Genomic DNA, 19,400 nt, shown 5'->3' with positions numbered 1-19,400 from the left:
TAAGATGATAAAAGGAAGAAGAAAATGCCATTTTAATAACAGTGTTACTTATTATCACTTTAATTACAGTTTTACAGTATGCTGTAGGACAGGGTGATAAAATTATACTGTGATATTTTTCAGTTATAGCTTGATATCTCAATATTTTTTAAATCTCCTCAAAAGCACTTAATTAATGCTAGAAGTGGGAGACAAAATCAAACATTACAATTAATTTATCAAATTATCTCTTCGATGCAACAATATTGTAGGAATGACTATTGGTACTTTGAAAACATATAAACACAAGTCCATTTTTGAATTTCCCTTCTGGGGATAAATAAAGGATTATCTTATCTAATTTTTTATCAATATTCATTGGTTATGTAGACATAATGACTAAAGTGGATAAAGGAAAGTATTAAAACGAGTAGAACTGTGATAAATTGAGAAAAGTATCATTTTATCGTAACGCAACCTTTTAAAATCAGGAAAAAAACACCATTTATTCCATATCACGATATAAAATAATAATAATAATAAATGTATAAGATCATTAATATGATATAGTATCTTTATATTATATATCATTATATTATCTATTGCCCAAACCTAGCATGCCATTTAGCTGAAATCACTTAATGTTAAATTAGTGCACCAGAGTGTTCAGACATGAGCTGTACCATGAGCACATGTGCTTGCATGTTAATAAATGTGTCATCTGTTTGAGTGTGAGCGAGCTAGCAGTTGTTTGAGTGGGTGTAGAGTGAGAGAGACAGCGAGAGAGCCAAATGTCCATGATTCTATGATTCAGAGATTATATGTGAAATACACAGCACAGATACATGAGTGCAGGTTAAAGACAGCAGATATGTAATATTAAGACTGTCCTTATTAGGACAGTATAGTTTTAGATACAAAAAATCAGTGCTGATTAAATCTAAATATGCCATAACCGGCTGTGTTCTCATAAGAATGCAAATTCCAAGCTGTTTGGACGTTTTTTTTTTTTTTTTTTTTTTTTTTTAAATGATAAAACGGGAAAGTTTGAGCTTTTGTGTAAACTGAGTTTTCTTGCATATGTTCTTTTATACATTACATTGCAGCCTGTTTCGCTGCTGCTGGCTGAAGCGCTCCCACTCAAACTGGACCAATTTCAAAGAATGTGTCCATTAGGTTTCTTAGACATAAAAACACAGGAAAATAGGATCCAGGTTGAAAAATACTGCATGTTCCCTTAAAGCTTGGAGCATATACTGACACACGACACATTTTAGATAAAGTGTGTGCCACCTTCAGTGTGTGTGAAAGAGTGCATATAACAGCAGCGGTACCTCAAACACAGTGAGAGCGAAAGGATGAGCCAAGTAGTCTGGAGACTGGAGCACTTTCTTCCTGTTGTCTCCGTTCAGGTCGACGCTACAGAGCATGTGCAGCTTAGAGTCGACCCAGTACAACCTGCCTTTGATTAGATCTGGGAGGAAGATGAAATGTAAGAAGAAACGGGAAAGAAGAAGGTGAGAAAAAGGTGAGAAGAGGTGAGAAATGAAAGAAATAAGAGAAGATGGATAATACAAGGGATAAAGGAGAGTGGAGAAATGACAGAGCAGAAAAGACAGCAGGGAAAGAATAATTGCACAAGGTAAGAAAGGCAAGAAAAGAGAAGCCCATATGAACGTTGAATACAAGCGTGTTGACAGAGGAAATGAGACCACAGAGGTGAAGAATAGACGGATGAAAGAATACAGTAGAAGAGGACAGAAAGAAGGCGAAGCATGGCGGGCAGAGATAAGGAGAAAAGAAGAGGGAGAGAAAAAAAAAAAATCAAAATCAATACAACATTTCATTAACAAGGAGGAATCGATGGCTTTTCCACAGTGTGGGGGATAGAGAACGAGAGGAGAAAGACAGCACACAAGGCGAGTGTTTGAGTATATGATCTGGTCCGGCATTAGAAAAATGTATCTCCTGGACATAAACCAGGAGAGTTATTTTAATGACTAATAGTTTTTACTGATCAGCTGGGGGGAAGCTCACAAGGATTAAGTGCTGAGGCTGCATTATTTATTCTTTCCAACTTATTTATTAGTAAATGTATCTGAGGAACTCCGATGAACAGATTAAAATGCCACCAGTATGTAAATAAAAACTAAAAACAGCTGCATTTTGGAGGCAAATTTATGTATTGAAAGCATCCATTGAAAAATTGCATTGCAAACATTTGAAACCACTTCAAGGTTTGATACTTTGGAGCTTCTGAAATGTATACCGTTTGAACAGGAGTTATAATTGAATGAAGGCTAAAGGAAGCTGGACTGTTGTGAAGTGACTGTAAAAACAGGGCTGAATGATTTTGACAAACAATCTAATTGTGATCATTTTTAACTGATATTGCAATTGTGACATGATCTGCAATATAATGTTTTTTACATGATTATTCTTGCTTTCATCTGAAAACATTCAAATGATAAAAGTATGGGTTTTTTTTTTGCAGGGATTTGTATCAAACAAAGACAGGACACATAATAATATTTACTTTAAAAAGGTAATGTTTTGACACACATTTCACCTGTAGGAAATATTACACATCTTGCCATTAGAAAATTGCAGAATTGGGATTTTGATTAAATTTCTATTTATTGTTTAGCTCTAAGTCAAAGAGCTCGAAGAAGGTGTAGTGGCATTTGAAATTTCAGGACATATGGACACAATGTAATTGGGAGACAAGATTTTAATACTAAAAGTTGAAGTCACAGTTGAAGGAAAACAGCGGAAAGAATTTGTAAACAGAAAGTTGGCGCCTGTTTCCTGATTTGTAAAAATGGAGGCTGAAAATACTAAGATCAAACCGTAAAACTAAGCAGTGCTGCTAAAATGTGAACTTATTACTGTGTTGCTCATTTCTCCCCTAACCTTTTCAGAAACATATTTTAGCATACTGTTCTACTGTAAATGAGGATTGTTTTGCATCAGCTCGCAGCCACATTGTCTCCTGTCTCAAAACTGTCGAACCACCGGCAGGAGCATTTATTGGTTAGGAGTGGCACAGTGCATTCTGGTAGTTGTAGGTTTTCTATCTTTTAAACAAAAAACAAATACCACAGCCATTTTTCTTTCTTTTCTCAGGTCATGTAGCACCAGTTTCAGAGGAATTTGTTTCTTTCTTCTGCATAGACAGCCCAGTTTATGAAAAGAACATATTCAAGCAGAGAAATACTTCTTTAATTGGGTTAGGGTGGGTTTTCCTTTTCTTTTGATGAATCAGCAGGGTGTGTGTGTGTGTGTGTGTGTGTGTGTGTGTGTGTGTGTGTGTGTGTGTGTGTGTGTGTGTGTGTGTGTGTGATCGTACCTAGCGTGATTCCATTAGGCCACTGGATGTCCGTCATGACCAGAACCTGTCTGTCCACTCCGTTCATGCCGGATTTCTCAATCTTAGCAGGCTCGCCCCAGTCAGACCAGTATAAAAACCTACAAGACCAACACACACACACACACACACACAACAGATCTTTAAATATTCACTGACAATTGGAGATAAAAGTTTTTCTCCTGACATTACAATTCAAGCTTTCCACCCACCCAGACAGCGGATCCACGGCGATGGATGCCGGCTCTTTGAGGCCTCTGTTGAACAAAACTTTCTGCTTGGTTCCGTTGAAGTTGGCTACAGAAATGGTTTTGGTGCTGAGATCAGACCAGTACAAGTTCTTATAGATCCAGTCTACAGCGATTCCCACAGGGGTCTGGACGTTGTCGATCACTTTGTTGTGCGTGCCGACGTCCCCTCGTTTGTCCAGCACAGTGCTGCGAGGAAAACAAAAAACAGAAATCATGTCACATAAATTTTTAGGATTCAAGTCATCTACCAGAAAATCACCAAGAAAATCATGTGTATATTCATATGGACACATTATCAAACTCCTTTTCTGCTGCTTGCATGGCTAAAAATGAAATTACGATTCGGTGTGTCAAGTTTAGATGTACTTTGAAAGAATGTTTTAGGTGTTAGATTGACAATTATATGAATTTCACCACTTTCATGCGATTACCATATTTCTGTCATGTTAGAAAACATGAAAATCTATTTGAACAAACTTGAATTTGACAGTAGAATTGTCAAATTCAAGTTTGTTGTGTTGCTTCACATGCTTCAGTGTGGCTGTGGTGTGTGTTATGTACCTATAAATGGCCCTCTGGCCCAGGTCAGCCCAGAAGATCATCTGCTGGTCAAAGTCTGCGTCCAGAGCCACTGTGTTCCTCTGCTGCTCCACAATCTGCGTGTACTCCTTCCTCTCCAGGCCCAGACGACGGATGTCCCGGCGGTTAGTGAAGATCAGGCAGGGCTCCTTACCTGAGGACAGGAAAGAGAGACAGAGGACAGAAAGAACATCAATCCGATAACTCATACTCCTTTAAAATGTCCCTCCAAGTTGTCTTTTTCACTTGCAGATACTGGAGACTTTCATACCTTTTAGACATGAATTTTATTGGATGGCCTTTACAAATATTTGCTCTCTCCTTTCCAGTCTTTGATATCACCAAGAACGTGTCTGAAAACCTTAACTAGTGTTTAACTAGAAGCTATAATTCCTGAATTAAATTTCAAAATCTGTGAATTAGTGACATTTTTGCGATTACATAGATTATTATGATGCCACGGAAGAGGAGTTATAACACATAAAAGTTCATCGGATCTGTCAAAAAAACCAAAACCCAACACACACATACCCATCAGGCTAAGGATACAGTGATGCTCTTTGTCAACGAGCAAACAATAAAGTCTTTTTACAGCTGAAACAATCAAGCATTATCACCAGACTAGAAGATGACATCAGAACCTCCAGCACTGAAAAATGGGTGGACAAAATATTGAAAACGCTTCTTAGTATAATCCATTACAGTGCAACAGCATTTCTATCCTTAACCCTTAAGGCCAGCTTTAATATTACACACACTCATATTGCTCTGTGCATGTAATTCACTTTTCAAAGTAAAGCTTCAAAAAATATTATACAGTAATATTATTTTCTACTTTCATTTATTTTATTTTTAACATCATTCCCAATAATAAATATGAAATATTCAGAAATTTTCAGAATTTTAACCCTTTAAATGCCAGGTTTTTGCCATGATACCACTATGTTTTGAGATGATGAAAAAAAATACAAAAGATAATTGTTTTTGATAACCTACATGCTTAGTTTTTCTTTTTGATTTTCGAAGCCTGGGTATTGGTAGAGCTCAAAGTGCTGCTTCAGAATTGATAAATACATCTTATATTTGGTTACTCTAAAATTCTAATGTAATTCAAAAGTGTTTTTGAGCAGTAATCAAGTAAAAAACCCTGAGACAAAAAAAACAACCTGTAAACATTTGGTGTAATACTTCATCACGGTGCATCTTAAAGATTGAGAGCTTCGGAGAGTTACACCGTATTCCCAGCTGTTGACTCACCGACAGCCTTGCAGACGCCGGTGGTCGGATCCATCTGGTAGCCGTTGTGGCATTCACACTTGTACCCGCCTTTCAGGTTGATGCAGATCTGACTGCAGATGCCGGGGTTTAAACACTCATTGATGTCTGCACAGAGAGACAAAGACAAGAGGCAGGGTGGGATGAGGAAGAGAGAAGAGAGGGTATACAGCTGCTATCTGACATGTTTAATTAATCAACTCTGCTGAATGTTTTAATTTGGGTAATCAGACGCATGGTTCTGCTCCTAACAACCATTGAAAACCTTTTCTGGGGGCATTCCCAAGGTTTCTATTGCACCAGATTGTAAACTGATGTGAGCTCTGGCTACAGAAAGTGAAAATTATACCTAACTTTAATTGCTGTTGGTGTTTTGCCAGAAAGCTCTGGCTTTCACAAGCTGCTCCCATCAGAATTAAATGCAACCGTACGGATGCTTACAGTGGTTATTTTATACCTGAAAGCAGGATAAGTGCCTGTGTAACCAGTGGGGTTCATTCCAGATGGGATTACACACATTTCCCAATATCCAGAGCAGCGCTAGAGGCTAAGATTGGCTCAATAACAGAAGTGTGTCGGATCAGTGCCTTCTGAACATAACCGAGGGGATTTCCACTTTGAGAAAAAAAAAGCACAACACAGCTAATCACATTACACACTGGACCTTTAGAGGCCAGAAGAGCACAATAAGAACATGAACCAGCCATAACTGAAATATCTCAAAGTCACACTGGCAGCCTACAGTATGTCTGACCTCGCCTGTTGGATTAGTCACTTCTAAAAAAAAAAAAAAAAAAAAACCCAAAAACAACACATCCTTAACCTGACAGTCTCTTGATGTTGGCTTGATGTTTTCTTTTCAAACCATCCAGGACAATAACCTGCCGAGGACATTGTGACTTGGGATTATTTTTGAGTGTTGTGAGGTTTAAAGCCGACAGTTCTCTCTGATCTACTTTTCAAACAACTGAGGTTTAACTACGGCTGCCAAGAAAGGAAAGCATTTCAGAGAACAACAGTGAGGGATGGTGGGGTTTTCTTTCCTGGAAATAAATCCAGTGGAGTCTTAAATATATAATGGTAACGTTGAAAATGCTGCCAGTGTTTGTCTTACACTTAACTAAACTGAACTAGCTATTGGCACTAAAACACATGGCAATTATAAAAACGACTACTAGTGGGAAACGATACAAATATGACTCTTAAAGAAACAGCTGGAAGGATCTAACGAGGGTATAAAGGGTCAATTCACCCCAAAATAAAAAATTCATATCCTGTCTCTTACCCGTAGTGCTTTTTATAGGTGTAGACTGTTTTGGTTTGAGTTGGCGACGGCCAAGGTTAAGGTCAAGGTATGGTAGCGATGGTAGCAGGGACGAATAACTTCCTACTACTTATAGTCTTGCATCTTGGCAAGATATATCTACGGCCAGGTGGCAGAAGCTTATATTTCACGAACAGGGGGCGGCTATGGTCGGCAAGTATAGACTGAGCTTGTGGCCACGGCTCTGTATAAGTTGGAAATATCATTCACTTTTTCTTCAATATAATGGAATTAAACGACACTTGACTTGTGGTGCTCAAAGCACCAAAAATACATTTGAAAAACGCAACAGCAATGTCTCTTTCCAGAAATCATTACCCGGTTACTCAAGATAATCCAAGAGACCTTGTTGTGAGCAGTTTCTTTTTTTCCCTTTATTCTGTTTTGCTTAGCAACAGTTAAACAGCCATCTTTAGTCTTTAGTTAGTTACTATTACAGAATGATTCGTTTTTCCTTTTTTTTTTACCATGCAGTCATAAAACACCAACATTGAACATTTTTCTTTTGAGAAAAAATGAATAGAAATAAAATTACTCAAGAGATGAATAAACAAAAGAAGGGCGTTTCAGGGAAATACACAATCTCACTTCCAAATTTTCACAAATCTAATTTCCTGAAGCCTTATTGAGGAGTCTTTCCATAACATAGATTTCATAACTGATATCATACCAGTTTTCTATAGATGCAACATGTGACTGAAGCCATTTCTTTGTAACTGTTTTTAGCTGCTGCACTCAGTATTCCAAATCTCTCCTATAGGCACTTATTGTGAGCAGTTTCATGTAGGAACTACCTTATCACAGCGCATAAAGAAGTGTACATCTACTGCTAGCTCATCTAGCACCACTGAGATAGTTAATGTTACAGCTCAGTGAGATAAATTCATCTCACACTATCATAAGCATGAGCCTCTCATCTGTAAGTAGATGCACACATGTGCAAATACACCTACCTCCGCAGGTCTTGTGGTCTATGAGCTGGAGTCCAGGTGTGCAGTCACACTCGAAGCCAATCACCATGTCTTTGCAGATGTGAGAGCAGCCGCCATTGTTCAGGAGACACTCGTTTAGATCTGATGCACATGAAGCAAACAGGGTTTTAATGTAGCAACAGGAGGACATTATCATGCAAGCAAGAAACACAAACTGCAGACAGCAATCTAAATAGTGATCCTTTTGCACTCGATCAATTAACAACTATAAAATGTGACATCTGAAAGTTTTGATTTCATCCCGGTGTTTACAGTTAAGACAGGAAGGCACAACAAAATGGGATGATACAAAGATCACAGAATGGATTCAAATTGACGCTGGTGACAATGTCGCATGTTCTTATGGTCCAATATGCATCTTTTGAATCAAAAAAACATAAATCTAATTTGTATTATTGGCAATATTTTTTAGGCTTTTTGGCACTCAATCAGTTTTTTTTTTCTCTGTTGATATGTCTGGGGTAACAAGTCAATTTGCCCAGTTTGGCATTAATAAAGTCTTATCTTATTTAAAAGGTTAAATGAATGTATCTAAAACCTCTCTCTTTTTTATCTATTTCTGCTGCAGGTATGATATATATATATATACATATATAAAAATCAGGCCTGACCTTCCACGAACCCTTGAAGTTACTATCCAAGCCTGAGTCGAGTTTTGGGCCCAAGCCCAATAAAAATTTATATTAAAACATTTATCACAAGCTCAGGGTGTACATGTTTTGCAGCACCACTCTTTCTCATTCTTATATCATTTCATCTCTCGCCAACTCTGCATCTCACGCCTGACAAGAGGGCTGCGCCTAGTGGTGCATTACAGTCTTTGAGAGTGCATAGCGGTCAACGGCGATGCAGCATGCAGATGAACGCCGTTATCTGCTGCATGTTACGCAGTACTGACAACCAAGTCACCTTGCAGCCTCTCCTTCTCTTGTTTTATCCCTGGTGCAGTAAAACTATTTGCCATTTAAACATGAGAACGGCAAGTTTCATGCAGTTTAAATCCGATTCTAAATCTCAGTATTTTCAAAAGTTATAATGACTTCATTGAGGCACAGTCCTAACTTTATCTGCATAAAAAACAAACAAAAAAACAGTATTGACCCAATTCAACTTGGGGGAGTTATGAGAGACTGGAGCCTAGCCTGGCCCAAAGCCCAAGAGTTGGGTCAGGTTGGATCGGGCAGAGAATTAAAGCTCTACGACCTTTAACTGACATAACAGCGAGTTGTTCTTTGAATAATTGGATGATACACTATTTCACTCTGTACAGCATATTCTGAAAAAAAAGGAAAAATAAATGAATAAAATGTTCCATTCTCTCTACTCAACAAAGCAGGCAGTGCACCAATACTTGAAACAGGATTATTCAACTCATCACCGACTCTGCAACAATACATTTGAAAATCAAAAGAATAATGTTCACGTTTTATGAGTTATTTGATCCATTAAATTGATTATTTGAATGATATGCCAATCTTTATCTCTGACTGAACTGTCCAAATCAGACTTGCACGTTTCAAATTCTGATTGTGGAGAGCATAATCACTTTTGGGCGAGTTCTTTGATCCATGAAAGAGAATTATTTAGAGGCACTGTTCGTTTGCTCACCCTGAAATGCTCGATGCATTAAAGCTGCACGAGGTGGGATTTTATACAAAAATCCACATATTATAAATCAATGTGCAACACAGGGGAATGTCATGTAGCTTTACTCCGTTGGCCAAATTCAACTCTCTTTTTTCAGATGTGGACATTGTTAAAGACATCTACTGAAAAGCAATATGTCTCCTGAGTGACCTGTCCACAGCAATCGAAATGTTGGACGTTCTTTCTTCTTTTCTCTTGCTGCATCAATGTACATTCTAGGAACTAAAATATTTCCAGTTCAAACGCTTCTATGTTGCTGACATTTAGAGATGCCAGCTTGGGAAGCACTGCAAGACTTTTTAACAAGTGACATTTGCAAATTACAGCAGACAAACACTCTGTGGGTTGATCACAACTCAAACTACAAGATCATTCATATTTACACAGATTCCAGTGCAAATATACTATAGCAAAATCAAACAAGTTGATCAGTCTTAATTTGTTCAACCACTCATTTGGAGGACTTTGGAAATATTTCTATAGTTATCTCGAGTGTTATCTGCATCGATTTGCATAAAGCTTTCCTGCAAAGGCACACCACTTTGTCTCTGCAGCTACGCTAACAATAGGCAGGTTTCCTTTAACACTCAAACTGCGCCAGTTGAAGCTGTGAATATAAAATACGCCTAATGGCAACACTTGCAAAACTGCAATGGAGACACTTTTTTGGCTTTTACAAGTCACATGATGCTTTGGCTTATGCGCTTGTTCGGTAGGAACTGGCTCCCTCGGGCATGATGCAGCAGGCGCTACAAGAGGTGATATTGCCTAAATTGAGTAGATTACAAAATTTCTGGACATCACCTCCCAGAAATCCCTCATACTAGGCCACACATATATGGGAGCAGCCATATCATTAGTTACAGCTTACCATGTGTATGAGAAGCTGTATTATAACTGATACCAATATCACATTGATTGTGCTCACAAAACAACTGCAAAGTGGGAGGTCGCTGCAGAAGGACAATCTTCGGTCAACACCAACATGCACATGAGTTGTGTTTGCAGCTTCAACAGTGAGGCAGCAGCTCAGTGACGTTGGTAAGTTCAGCACATTTTCCATTCAAGTTATCCAACATCTATAAAACTGATGCATATAGCTGAAAGTAACCAATTTCTGCCAAGGCCAGATGCGGGGATACCTAATCCATTTTTCATAGGCCAGACAAAAATATCTACAGTGTTGTATACAAGTTATCATGCAAAAATGTAGAGTGTAAATAAACATTTTTTCTTTGTTTTATACTCACTGCATTCCTGAATGGGTTCGTCGCTCCAGTCGGGACAGTCTCGGGCCTTGTTACACACTTTGCTCATCTCGATACAATCCCCGCTGCGACACTTGAACTTCTCTGGTCCGTTGCACTGCGTCACTGCGAAGAGACGCAAAGATTTTTATACATCAGGGGTAGCAACTGCTAACATGCAACATTAAACAATAACTTCCTTTGAATATACTAGTACATGAAAAGCTACCAGTGCATCATAAGTCAGGATTTTACTTTGATTTCACACTACAGAGCTAGGCTAGTGTTTTTCCCAGTCATGTGCTAAGCTAATTGCTTCACAAATCTACTGCTGTACTCACTACAAAAATAAGAGTGTAGTTTTGGAATTTGAAAACCAAACAGTGACAACCATCTCTCCTTCAGCAGTCTCAGAGTGAGAATCTGCCACAAACTGCCACTCTCTAAAGTCTGTTTTCAAAGCCGATGTTTTAGGCTACTGGAGCAAGAACAAACAAACTCATGTAAACGAGATAACCGGGGGGGATTTTTGTTGGTACATTTATCTTCTAAAAGAGCACACAGAAATAAAAAAACAGCAATGTTAAAAAAAAAAGAAGAAGCCGACTGAACTCATCTTATACGAGCAAGCAAATAATGCATTTGTACCTGAGCACAACCTGAGGTGCATTGTCTTTTTTCTTTGTAAAAACACATCTGAAAAATGTACAACCCTATAGCATCTACATACTCTTGGCTTCTTTCGCACAGCCTGAAGCGGAATGTAAATACAAAAAACATTATGTTTATGCACAAAATGTGTGTTTCTGCACTGTCATGGTTAACTGACCCTGGCCTTTAACCCACTCTGCCAAGCATGTCAGAGTGGGTCCAGACTGTCTATTTGGAAAGAATATGATGCTTTGTCTCAAATTCTTGGAGACTGGATTCTGCATTCTTCAACTGTCAAAGGACAAGGAAAATTCTGAAAATACTGTTACTCGTCTATAAAGCACTAAATGGTCTCAGGCATGAATGCATTTCTGATTTACTTGAACACTATGATGCATCCAGGCCCCTCAGGTCATCTCGAACAGGTTTGCTCAGCGTTCCCAGGATCAAAACCAAGCAAGGTGAAGCAGCTCTTATTTTCTGATGCTCCCCCACCTGTGGACTGAACTCCCGGAATACCTGAGGTCTGCTCAAACTGTAAACTAATTCGATTCATGGCTTAAAACATTATTATTTCCTGAGGTTTTCCAATTTTTTGTAGAAGAATTTTCTATAAGCAGAGCACACATTTTAAGTATCAGTATCTCAATCAATCATGTTGATTTAATTATGGGAAGCCAAATTCATGACTGAGATGAATATTCTCAGGTTAATTGAAAAAAGTCATTAAACAGGCACACACACAGAGCGCACATACTGTTTTTGCAGTTGACTTCGTCTGATCCATCGGCGCAGTCTCTGAGGCCGTTACACTGTCTGCTGCCCGTGATACAGTTTCCATCATCACATTTGAACTGATCTGGTCCACAAGTGCGTACAGCTGCCAACGACACAAACACACACACACACACATATGAAAGTACGTGCTGAAACAAAATTAATCAACAACCATTTTGATATTCCATTAATCATTTAAGTCATTAATCAAATTAAAAAAGACATTTTCTGGATCCAGCAACTCATATGTGAAGATTTTCTTATGTCACTGTAAAATAAATATATGACATTGATAGCCATATTGTCATCGCTGCAGGAATTAAATCTGGGATAATTACAAAGCTAGATAATTTAAGTTATCTTGAACATTTATTTGCTGGATTCCAAAAAAGAAGATTGAAAACACAGTTTAAAACTCCAATCAATATGAATAATACAATGAACGTTGTGGTGATGATCTGAAAACGCTCAATTTTTAATGTGCTAATGACAGCTGGTGTGTACGTACGACAGTTGGCTTCATCGCTGCCATCCTTGCAGTCAGGGTCTCCATCACACCTCCACTTCTTGTGAATACATTCCCCTGAGCGGCACTGCATCTCAGTGGACGAACACTTGGCAGGCGGCGTCGGGTGACGGCCGCAACGAGACGGAGACTCATCTGACTGGTCCTGCAGGGCACAGACACGAGAATCTGACGTGTGAAAGCTTTTCCATTTGCTTTCTGCTCGCTGTCATCAACGCTTGTAGTCATTTCCTGGCAGGGAGCCTGACATTTGATTTAACAAGACCTAAAAGATCAGTTAGAATGAAAACTAATAGCAATTTTGAACTCAAAGTGTGTGATGTGATGTGGTGTGGCGTGGCCTTCTGGCTGCAGGGAAATTTGTGGCAGAAGAACATAAAAAGAACAGAAAGGGAATGTTTCTTATTCTTCATTTATTTTTCAATAGGCATTTATTTTGATTTTTACAAAAATCTGACTTCTCTGCATTTGTTCTGTAACTTTGCCAGGCACAGTGACCTCCTGGAGTTTTACAAGGAAACAATAAAACGTTTATAGTTTCTTTGTAGTCTAGTCATTGCCATGAGGTTGCCAGGTAACCAGCAGAGACTCCAGGAAGTCTGAGCTCTAGAGGTGTTGGCAGACTTTTGCTGCATTTCCACTGCATGGTACAGCACAGCTCTACTCAACTCTACTCTTGACAAAAGTTGTGGATACTTTATGGTATCTCCTTGGTCGAGGTTCAACGTGAGTTGAGCCGACACCAAAAGAGGACATTGTCACAAGAACCATCACTCGCATAACCCAAGGTCATCCTGCACAAACCCACCATTTTTAAATAACCAAGCTACAATTAATAGCATCTGAAATTCACGCAAACAAGATTTTTAAAAAATGCCAGGCTGCAATATGTACACTACGCTGTACAAATCACAAAGTGCAGATGTTTGTCTGTTTGGTCTTGGGGGTTTATAAAGAGAACTGGATACAGCGTTGGAAACGGGGCCCCATTAATTCCTATAAAAGCTGCTCAGTGGTGCATGGAGCCAAAAAAATTTGACTTCCCAGCATTAAATTACCTGGATCTTCTGCACCGTTGGGCCCATACAGCAGGCGCACTAGAGATTTTAAAATTTAGCCCATCACTAACTTAAATGTGGATAAAAACGATTTCATTGTGCAACTTTCCTAGACTTTTGAAATGTTACGGTCAGAGCTGATCCACGGTGGATGAGGGGAGAAGCAGAGTGCAGAGTAGGTGAATGTAAACTTTTAGACCTAGCACAAAGAACAGTTTAAATTCCTTTTCACTGCACCTGACGTGCTGCTGGTCTGTGACAACATTACAGTGCAACGATATTATGGCGAATAACTGCATGGTAAATATATTCCAATAGCTCCACAATATTAGACATTTCAAGAGTTTTCCAAGCTTTGCACAGATATCAGTCACCGAAGGAAGGAGCTAATGTTATTAACAGAAAATCCAAACAAGAACACACAGATTATTTGATTGACAGGTGATCTTTGGGATATATATGGCAGAGAGCTTTCAGGACTCAGAATCATGACGGAGCAATCAGACACAAAGGGATCAGGAGGAGCAGCAGGAGGAGTTTCTCACACTTTCATCATCTCAGAAAGTCACTGACTCATGTGGGAGCAGATTAATGGACTGTGAGAATGTGTGTTTGTGTGTGTGAAGCTTCATGACTATTAACACTGACGCAGGAGCAGCTGGGTGTGAGAGAGCGAGAGCGTGAATAACAATGACCTTCCCGTTAAACAGTGTTTTAAATATTTGTGGGCGTGAGTGTTTGAGTCCGTTTTTTTTTTTTTTTTTTCATTTTCCTACGAGGCGGTCACAGTGATAACCACACAGCCAATTAACAGGTAACAGGCAAAGTGCCGACTCAGTGGAACTTGTTCTGCTGTGTGTGGAAACGTGTTGGGAGTGTCAATGTCAGTGTGTGTGTGTGTGTGTGTGTGTGTGTGTGTGTGTGTGTGTGTGTGTGTGTGTGTGTGTGCGTGCATGTGTGTAAGGCAGGTCAATAACCGCAGGGTGTTGTGAAAATTTAACATGTAAAACCAGTATGTGTGTGTAATGTGTGTGCCCAGGGATATCACACTGGGAAGGTCATTATAGGCAAAATCTACTTAAGAAACATCCTTCAAGTTCTACAGAGTAAAAAAAACCTTTCAATTTTATGATTTTGTATTTTAAGCTTTGCAAATCATTAAATTCTTTAAAGAAGTAAAGCTCTATTGGGACTTTTCTCTGCATGTTACTTTCTGTTTTTATTTCTATGTACTTTAAATGATTTAAAATACTTTAAATAAAAACTGTTGTAAGAGACATCCAGAAAGAAGAAGAGGATGGATGTTGAACCAGGAGAGTACAATGTAAAGATTGGGTGGATAGCAGCAGAGATTATCAGAAACTACACATACAACCACTTTTCTAATTAAAGGGAAGAATCAACATTTCAAAAGAGCATTTTTGTGCAAGAGAATGTCTCACATTCAGAAAAAGCCTGAACGATGCATCACACTGAGTTTAGTTTGGATGGTCACCAGAAATAAAGGTCAAACTGATCCATGCAACTTGCCAGTGGGTAAAATTGTGCTAGATACGCCTACTCGTCTTCTTCTGTCACACTTGTCAACAAAGTTTCAAACTTTAAGTGAGGAAATTTAGAGCCAGCTGCTGACTCCTCACACCTCCAAACTGGTCACTAGAGGCCAAAAGTTTTCCCCAAAAAAAGTTTTCTGCTAAAATCAACAAGCCCTACAAATTGTTGTAGGCCACATTTTCCCTTCATTATAGCTCAAAAACTCACATCCACAGATTTGTTTTAAATTTTAACCAGAGCTTCTGGAGTTTAAGCAAATACTCGATAAGTGGTGATCGACTCAAGTTAGGCACAATACGAGATAAATATGTTTGTTCACTATTTGTAATCTGCATTTTGTGTGGAAATTTGATTGCGTTTCTCTCTTACCTGGCAGTCGACATCATCATCACACACCCAGCTGGCCGGGATGCACGATGAGTTTCCACATTGGAACTCGCTGGGGCCGCAGGAGGAGGGCGCACACTCCACCTCATCAGAGCCGTCGCCACAGTCGTCCTCACCATTACACACAAAGTTGCGGGAGATGCAGCGGCCGCTGGCGCATGTAAATTCGTTTGGGGCACAGGTGATATTACCTGGAGGCAGTTCAGAGGACAGAAAGCAAGTGTGAGCGAAAACATCCTCCCTAAAGAGTGGATGCTGTTATAGTAGAATATTAAAGTTGCCCTGCAGAGCTTTCTTGTAAACAAACTAAAGTTATGTTTGCATTCGTTTTAAGTCACTAAAACGCATTTTGTGTATCCTTCTTATCCAACAAATGTGTTGAGTGCATTTCCATCTGAGAAAGGCGACTGACTGCCTCGCTTAACCTGCTGCCACCTCGACGCGGCCCCAGATAAAGGGCGGAAAATAGATGGGTGGATAAAATTTACCAGCATGCCACAGGCTGCTTTAGTGTTTTCTGTCAGATCCAATTATTTTAGTTTATAGTTGGTCTGGGCAGAGCTCCACGCTCTGCGCAAAAGACTGTAAGTGTGTTTATGCTGCAGAGTGTTTAGGGTAAACAGCTGGGGGATGAGAAGTAATTGATACACACATCCATGAAATAGTTTGAGTGACTGAGTAAGTACAGGACAACAGCTGTTACACTTAAATAGTGCTTGTATCACATCTGAATTGTATTGTATCACCGCACTTCCTACAGCCACAACAGTCGAGTGTGTTTGTGCAAAATATTGTCTGTCCCTGCACAATATAAATTAGACAGAAGGGTAAACAGCACAGCTGCAGCTGTAAGGACGTTATGGCTGAAGTCCAGAATGATTTATCTGAAATTAATTCAGTGAATCAGATGCTATAGGGAAGTTAGGGTGCTGCAACAATTGTGTTTCTACATCAAATTCAGAGGCAATATCCTAAGAAGTCTGTTTTTTAAGAACAAGAACAAGATGTCAAAGTGTTGTCTAGATGTAGCAAACACATGCAAACTTGTTATGCCCAAAGATTTTCAGGATGGCATTTTCGCACCTCTTAGTATCCCATAATTCATAGTGCCATTAAGCATGTCCATTTTTAAAAAGCTGCATAAGCGATCCTTGTCAGCTCAAGGTCAGAAAGTATCTTGTGAGCATATCATAGGTCATCATAGGTCTTTGCCCTCAAGAGTTCATCAATCACTGGCAAATGCATGACATTATCTGCAGAAATGAAAAAGCCACAGCAGAACATAAATATTGGGAGCAAGGAGTAACTTCCACTGGTTGTCCTTGTTAATCACCTTGCGTAAAATACGTTTTGGGTGATGGGATTGCAGTCCAGTAGTGTTGGACCACACAAAAGCAGGCACAGTGGACCGAGGACTGGGATTGAGATCCGATCAGCCAAACCACCTCCGGAGGTGACCAGGGACGCATCGTGACCACAGTTTGTATAGTTTGTACTTAGTGTATTAAAAAACTTAGTGTGTATAAAAACACATTAACGCTAAAACTATCACTTACTTCATGAACAATGTTACAACATACAACAGAGTTGCTGTAATTCCACTACTTTTGGTGGTAACTAGACATCTAACTAACTAGTTTTTCAAATGCAGAACGCATGTCCCTCCCCTGTCAATGTGTGCATGTCCACCTACCACAGTTGACCTCGTCCTCTCCGTTGTCACAGTCCTTTTCTCCGTCACATTTCCAGAAGATGGGGATACACTGAGTTGAGCCCGCTCCGCAGCTGAACTCGTTCACACGACACGTCCTCATGTCTGCAGGGAGAAAAACACAGAACACAGTGTTTAAAATGTATTCTGTCAGTTTTGGCTTTTATGTTTTTTTCTTTATGGACTCACACCAAAAAGAAATAAATTTAAAAGACGGAAATATCTAGTGATATATTGAAAGAGTCCAAAATGGAGAGGAGTTGCAATACAGTAAATGTTTGATAAAATGGCTTAAAATGGCAATACTGAACTTGTGAATTATTTTCTCCTTTTGTTTGGAAGTTCCATTAAAAAAAACACTCACAAGACAACATTTTAGTTAAAGAACAAGACTCACAACAGTAAAAGTTAAATTCTGTCAAAGTGGAAACTTTAAGGTTTCTGAGAACAATAACTTAAAACTAACTTAAAACGTTACAAGTTTCTGTATTTACAACTTCACATTTCCCCTTCCATGTCTGCTCGAATCACTTTTCTTTGCAAGGCAACTGGTTTTGCTAGATTGTAAAATCATGAGATCAGACAAGAACCCAGCCCTGATTTGGTACAAAGCCCGAAATAACTCCTGCAATATTATTATGTTATTGTGAAAATCACACATTGCCAAACCCTATTTGGAGCCATTATTTTTTGATCAAGATAGGTATTTTTCTCTCAAGTCTTTGTCATTTAATCAATCATTTAAATACATGTGGATTAACAACCCGCACCATCATCTCTGCATTGTTTTGTGTAGGATGTCTGTCTGCTGAGAAACCACTTAAACTGACTGCAGTTTTATCAAATGGATCAGTTTAAATAGGTGTTTACAGCGACATTTCTTATCATCTGATTGTATTTTAAAAGGACCATTCATCTGCAAATTTGAGACTTCAAGGCCATGTTCATGTGCTTTCCATCTCTGGTTTACTGCACAAATTAAAAGTTTTCTGGTTTAAATGTTCTCCCGAAACATGCCTCAGGGGTTAAAAGCAACATGTTCAAGTAGTATCATGTACAGTGTCATCACACAGCTGCAGCGGCTCTACTTGTTGCCTTTGAGTGCATTTCCCCCATGACAGCAGGGCCAAAAATAACAAGAGGACAGAACAAGGACACAGCGTGGCTGATTTTCTCTAGTGGAACTAGTGAGCAGCTTTTGGCAGATTAATGGTGATATTCAGCTAAGAGTTACCTGTCAAAGAAAGATGTTAGGAGGATTCGTGGTGGACACGAAATCCTCACCTCTGTTAACTCAAAGCCAAGATGATAAAAAAACTGCAGGCTGTTACATTATCTAGTTTGCTGGAATATCAACGGCAGACGTCTGGAAAATTGACTTACAGTTTAATCACTGTTAGTTCAACTGATTTTTTTTCCTAGTTTTGAACCCATCTAGCCTGTGTTTCTTTTATTCGTTACATTTGTTGTTTTTTCTTTTCATCTTTTTATTCTACAAATTGATGTCCTGTCCAGATAAGGGTCACAGTATCAGTCTTTGATATCAGTCACCTGGAGGTTAAACTCAAGACCTTCCTGCATCATTAGGAACCGCTTTTTATCTCGCCATACATATTCATTCCACACTGCTTGTTTCCATAAAATGTCAACTTTAAGACCGAGTTTGCCTCTTATCCCTGCAATCTTCCACTGTGGAGGGAGATAACAGGCAGTGTGGCACATAAAGTCGGACTGCGCAGCGATAAGAGCTGCTCAGTGGAGCAGTAGATGAAGGTGAATTGAAAAGTGGCTCCTACAGCTGCGTGAATTATTGACTATGAGGATGTAGTTCTGTTGATAAGCCAGGTAACACTTTGCTCCCGTATTTCTCTCAGCATTAAACTCAAGGAAATGTATGAACATTTATACGGCTTTCACTGCATTCAGATGACTTTTTTTCAGGTTAGTTTATTGTTCATGTTGTGATCTATTTTACATACATGATGCTTCACAATGATGATTTCAAGATCAAACAGTGTCAGATGTTTATATGGGGCCAATGTGATACCAGAGTTTCAGTACCAACATCAAATACA

General features: G+C 39.1%; 1 protein-coding gene across 1 annotated transcript in view; it reads right to left on the bottom strand.

Annotated features, from left to right (window-relative positions):
• The window catches only part of vldlr (very low density lipoprotein receptor), a 68,864-nt gene that overhangs the window by 18,557 nt on the left and 30,907 nt on the right, over positions 1-19,400 (bottom strand). The window contains 11 exon segments of the mRNA XM_042508911.1: positions 1,314-1,453; positions 3,329-3,447; positions 3,559-3,783; positions 4,159-4,330; positions 5,434-5,559; positions 7,729-7,848; positions 10,665-10,787; positions 12,070-12,192; positions 12,598-12,760; positions 15,597-15,805; positions 17,308-17,430. Coding sequence (XP_042364845.1) covers positions 1,314-1,453; positions 3,329-3,447; positions 3,559-3,783; positions 4,159-4,330; positions 5,434-5,559; positions 7,729-7,848; positions 10,665-10,787; positions 12,070-12,192; positions 12,598-12,760; positions 15,597-15,805; positions 17,308-17,430 — 1,643 coding nt within the window.

This window comes from Plectropomus leopardus, chromosome 20, assembly GCF_008729295.1.
Source record: "Plectropomus leopardus isolate mb chromosome 20, YSFRI_Pleo_2.0, whole genome shotgun sequence".
Lineage (NCBI taxonomy): Eukaryota > Metazoa > Chordata > Actinopteri > Perciformes > Serranidae > Plectropomus > Plectropomus leopardus.
This window is presented reverse-complemented; position numbering and strand designations above follow the sequence as displayed.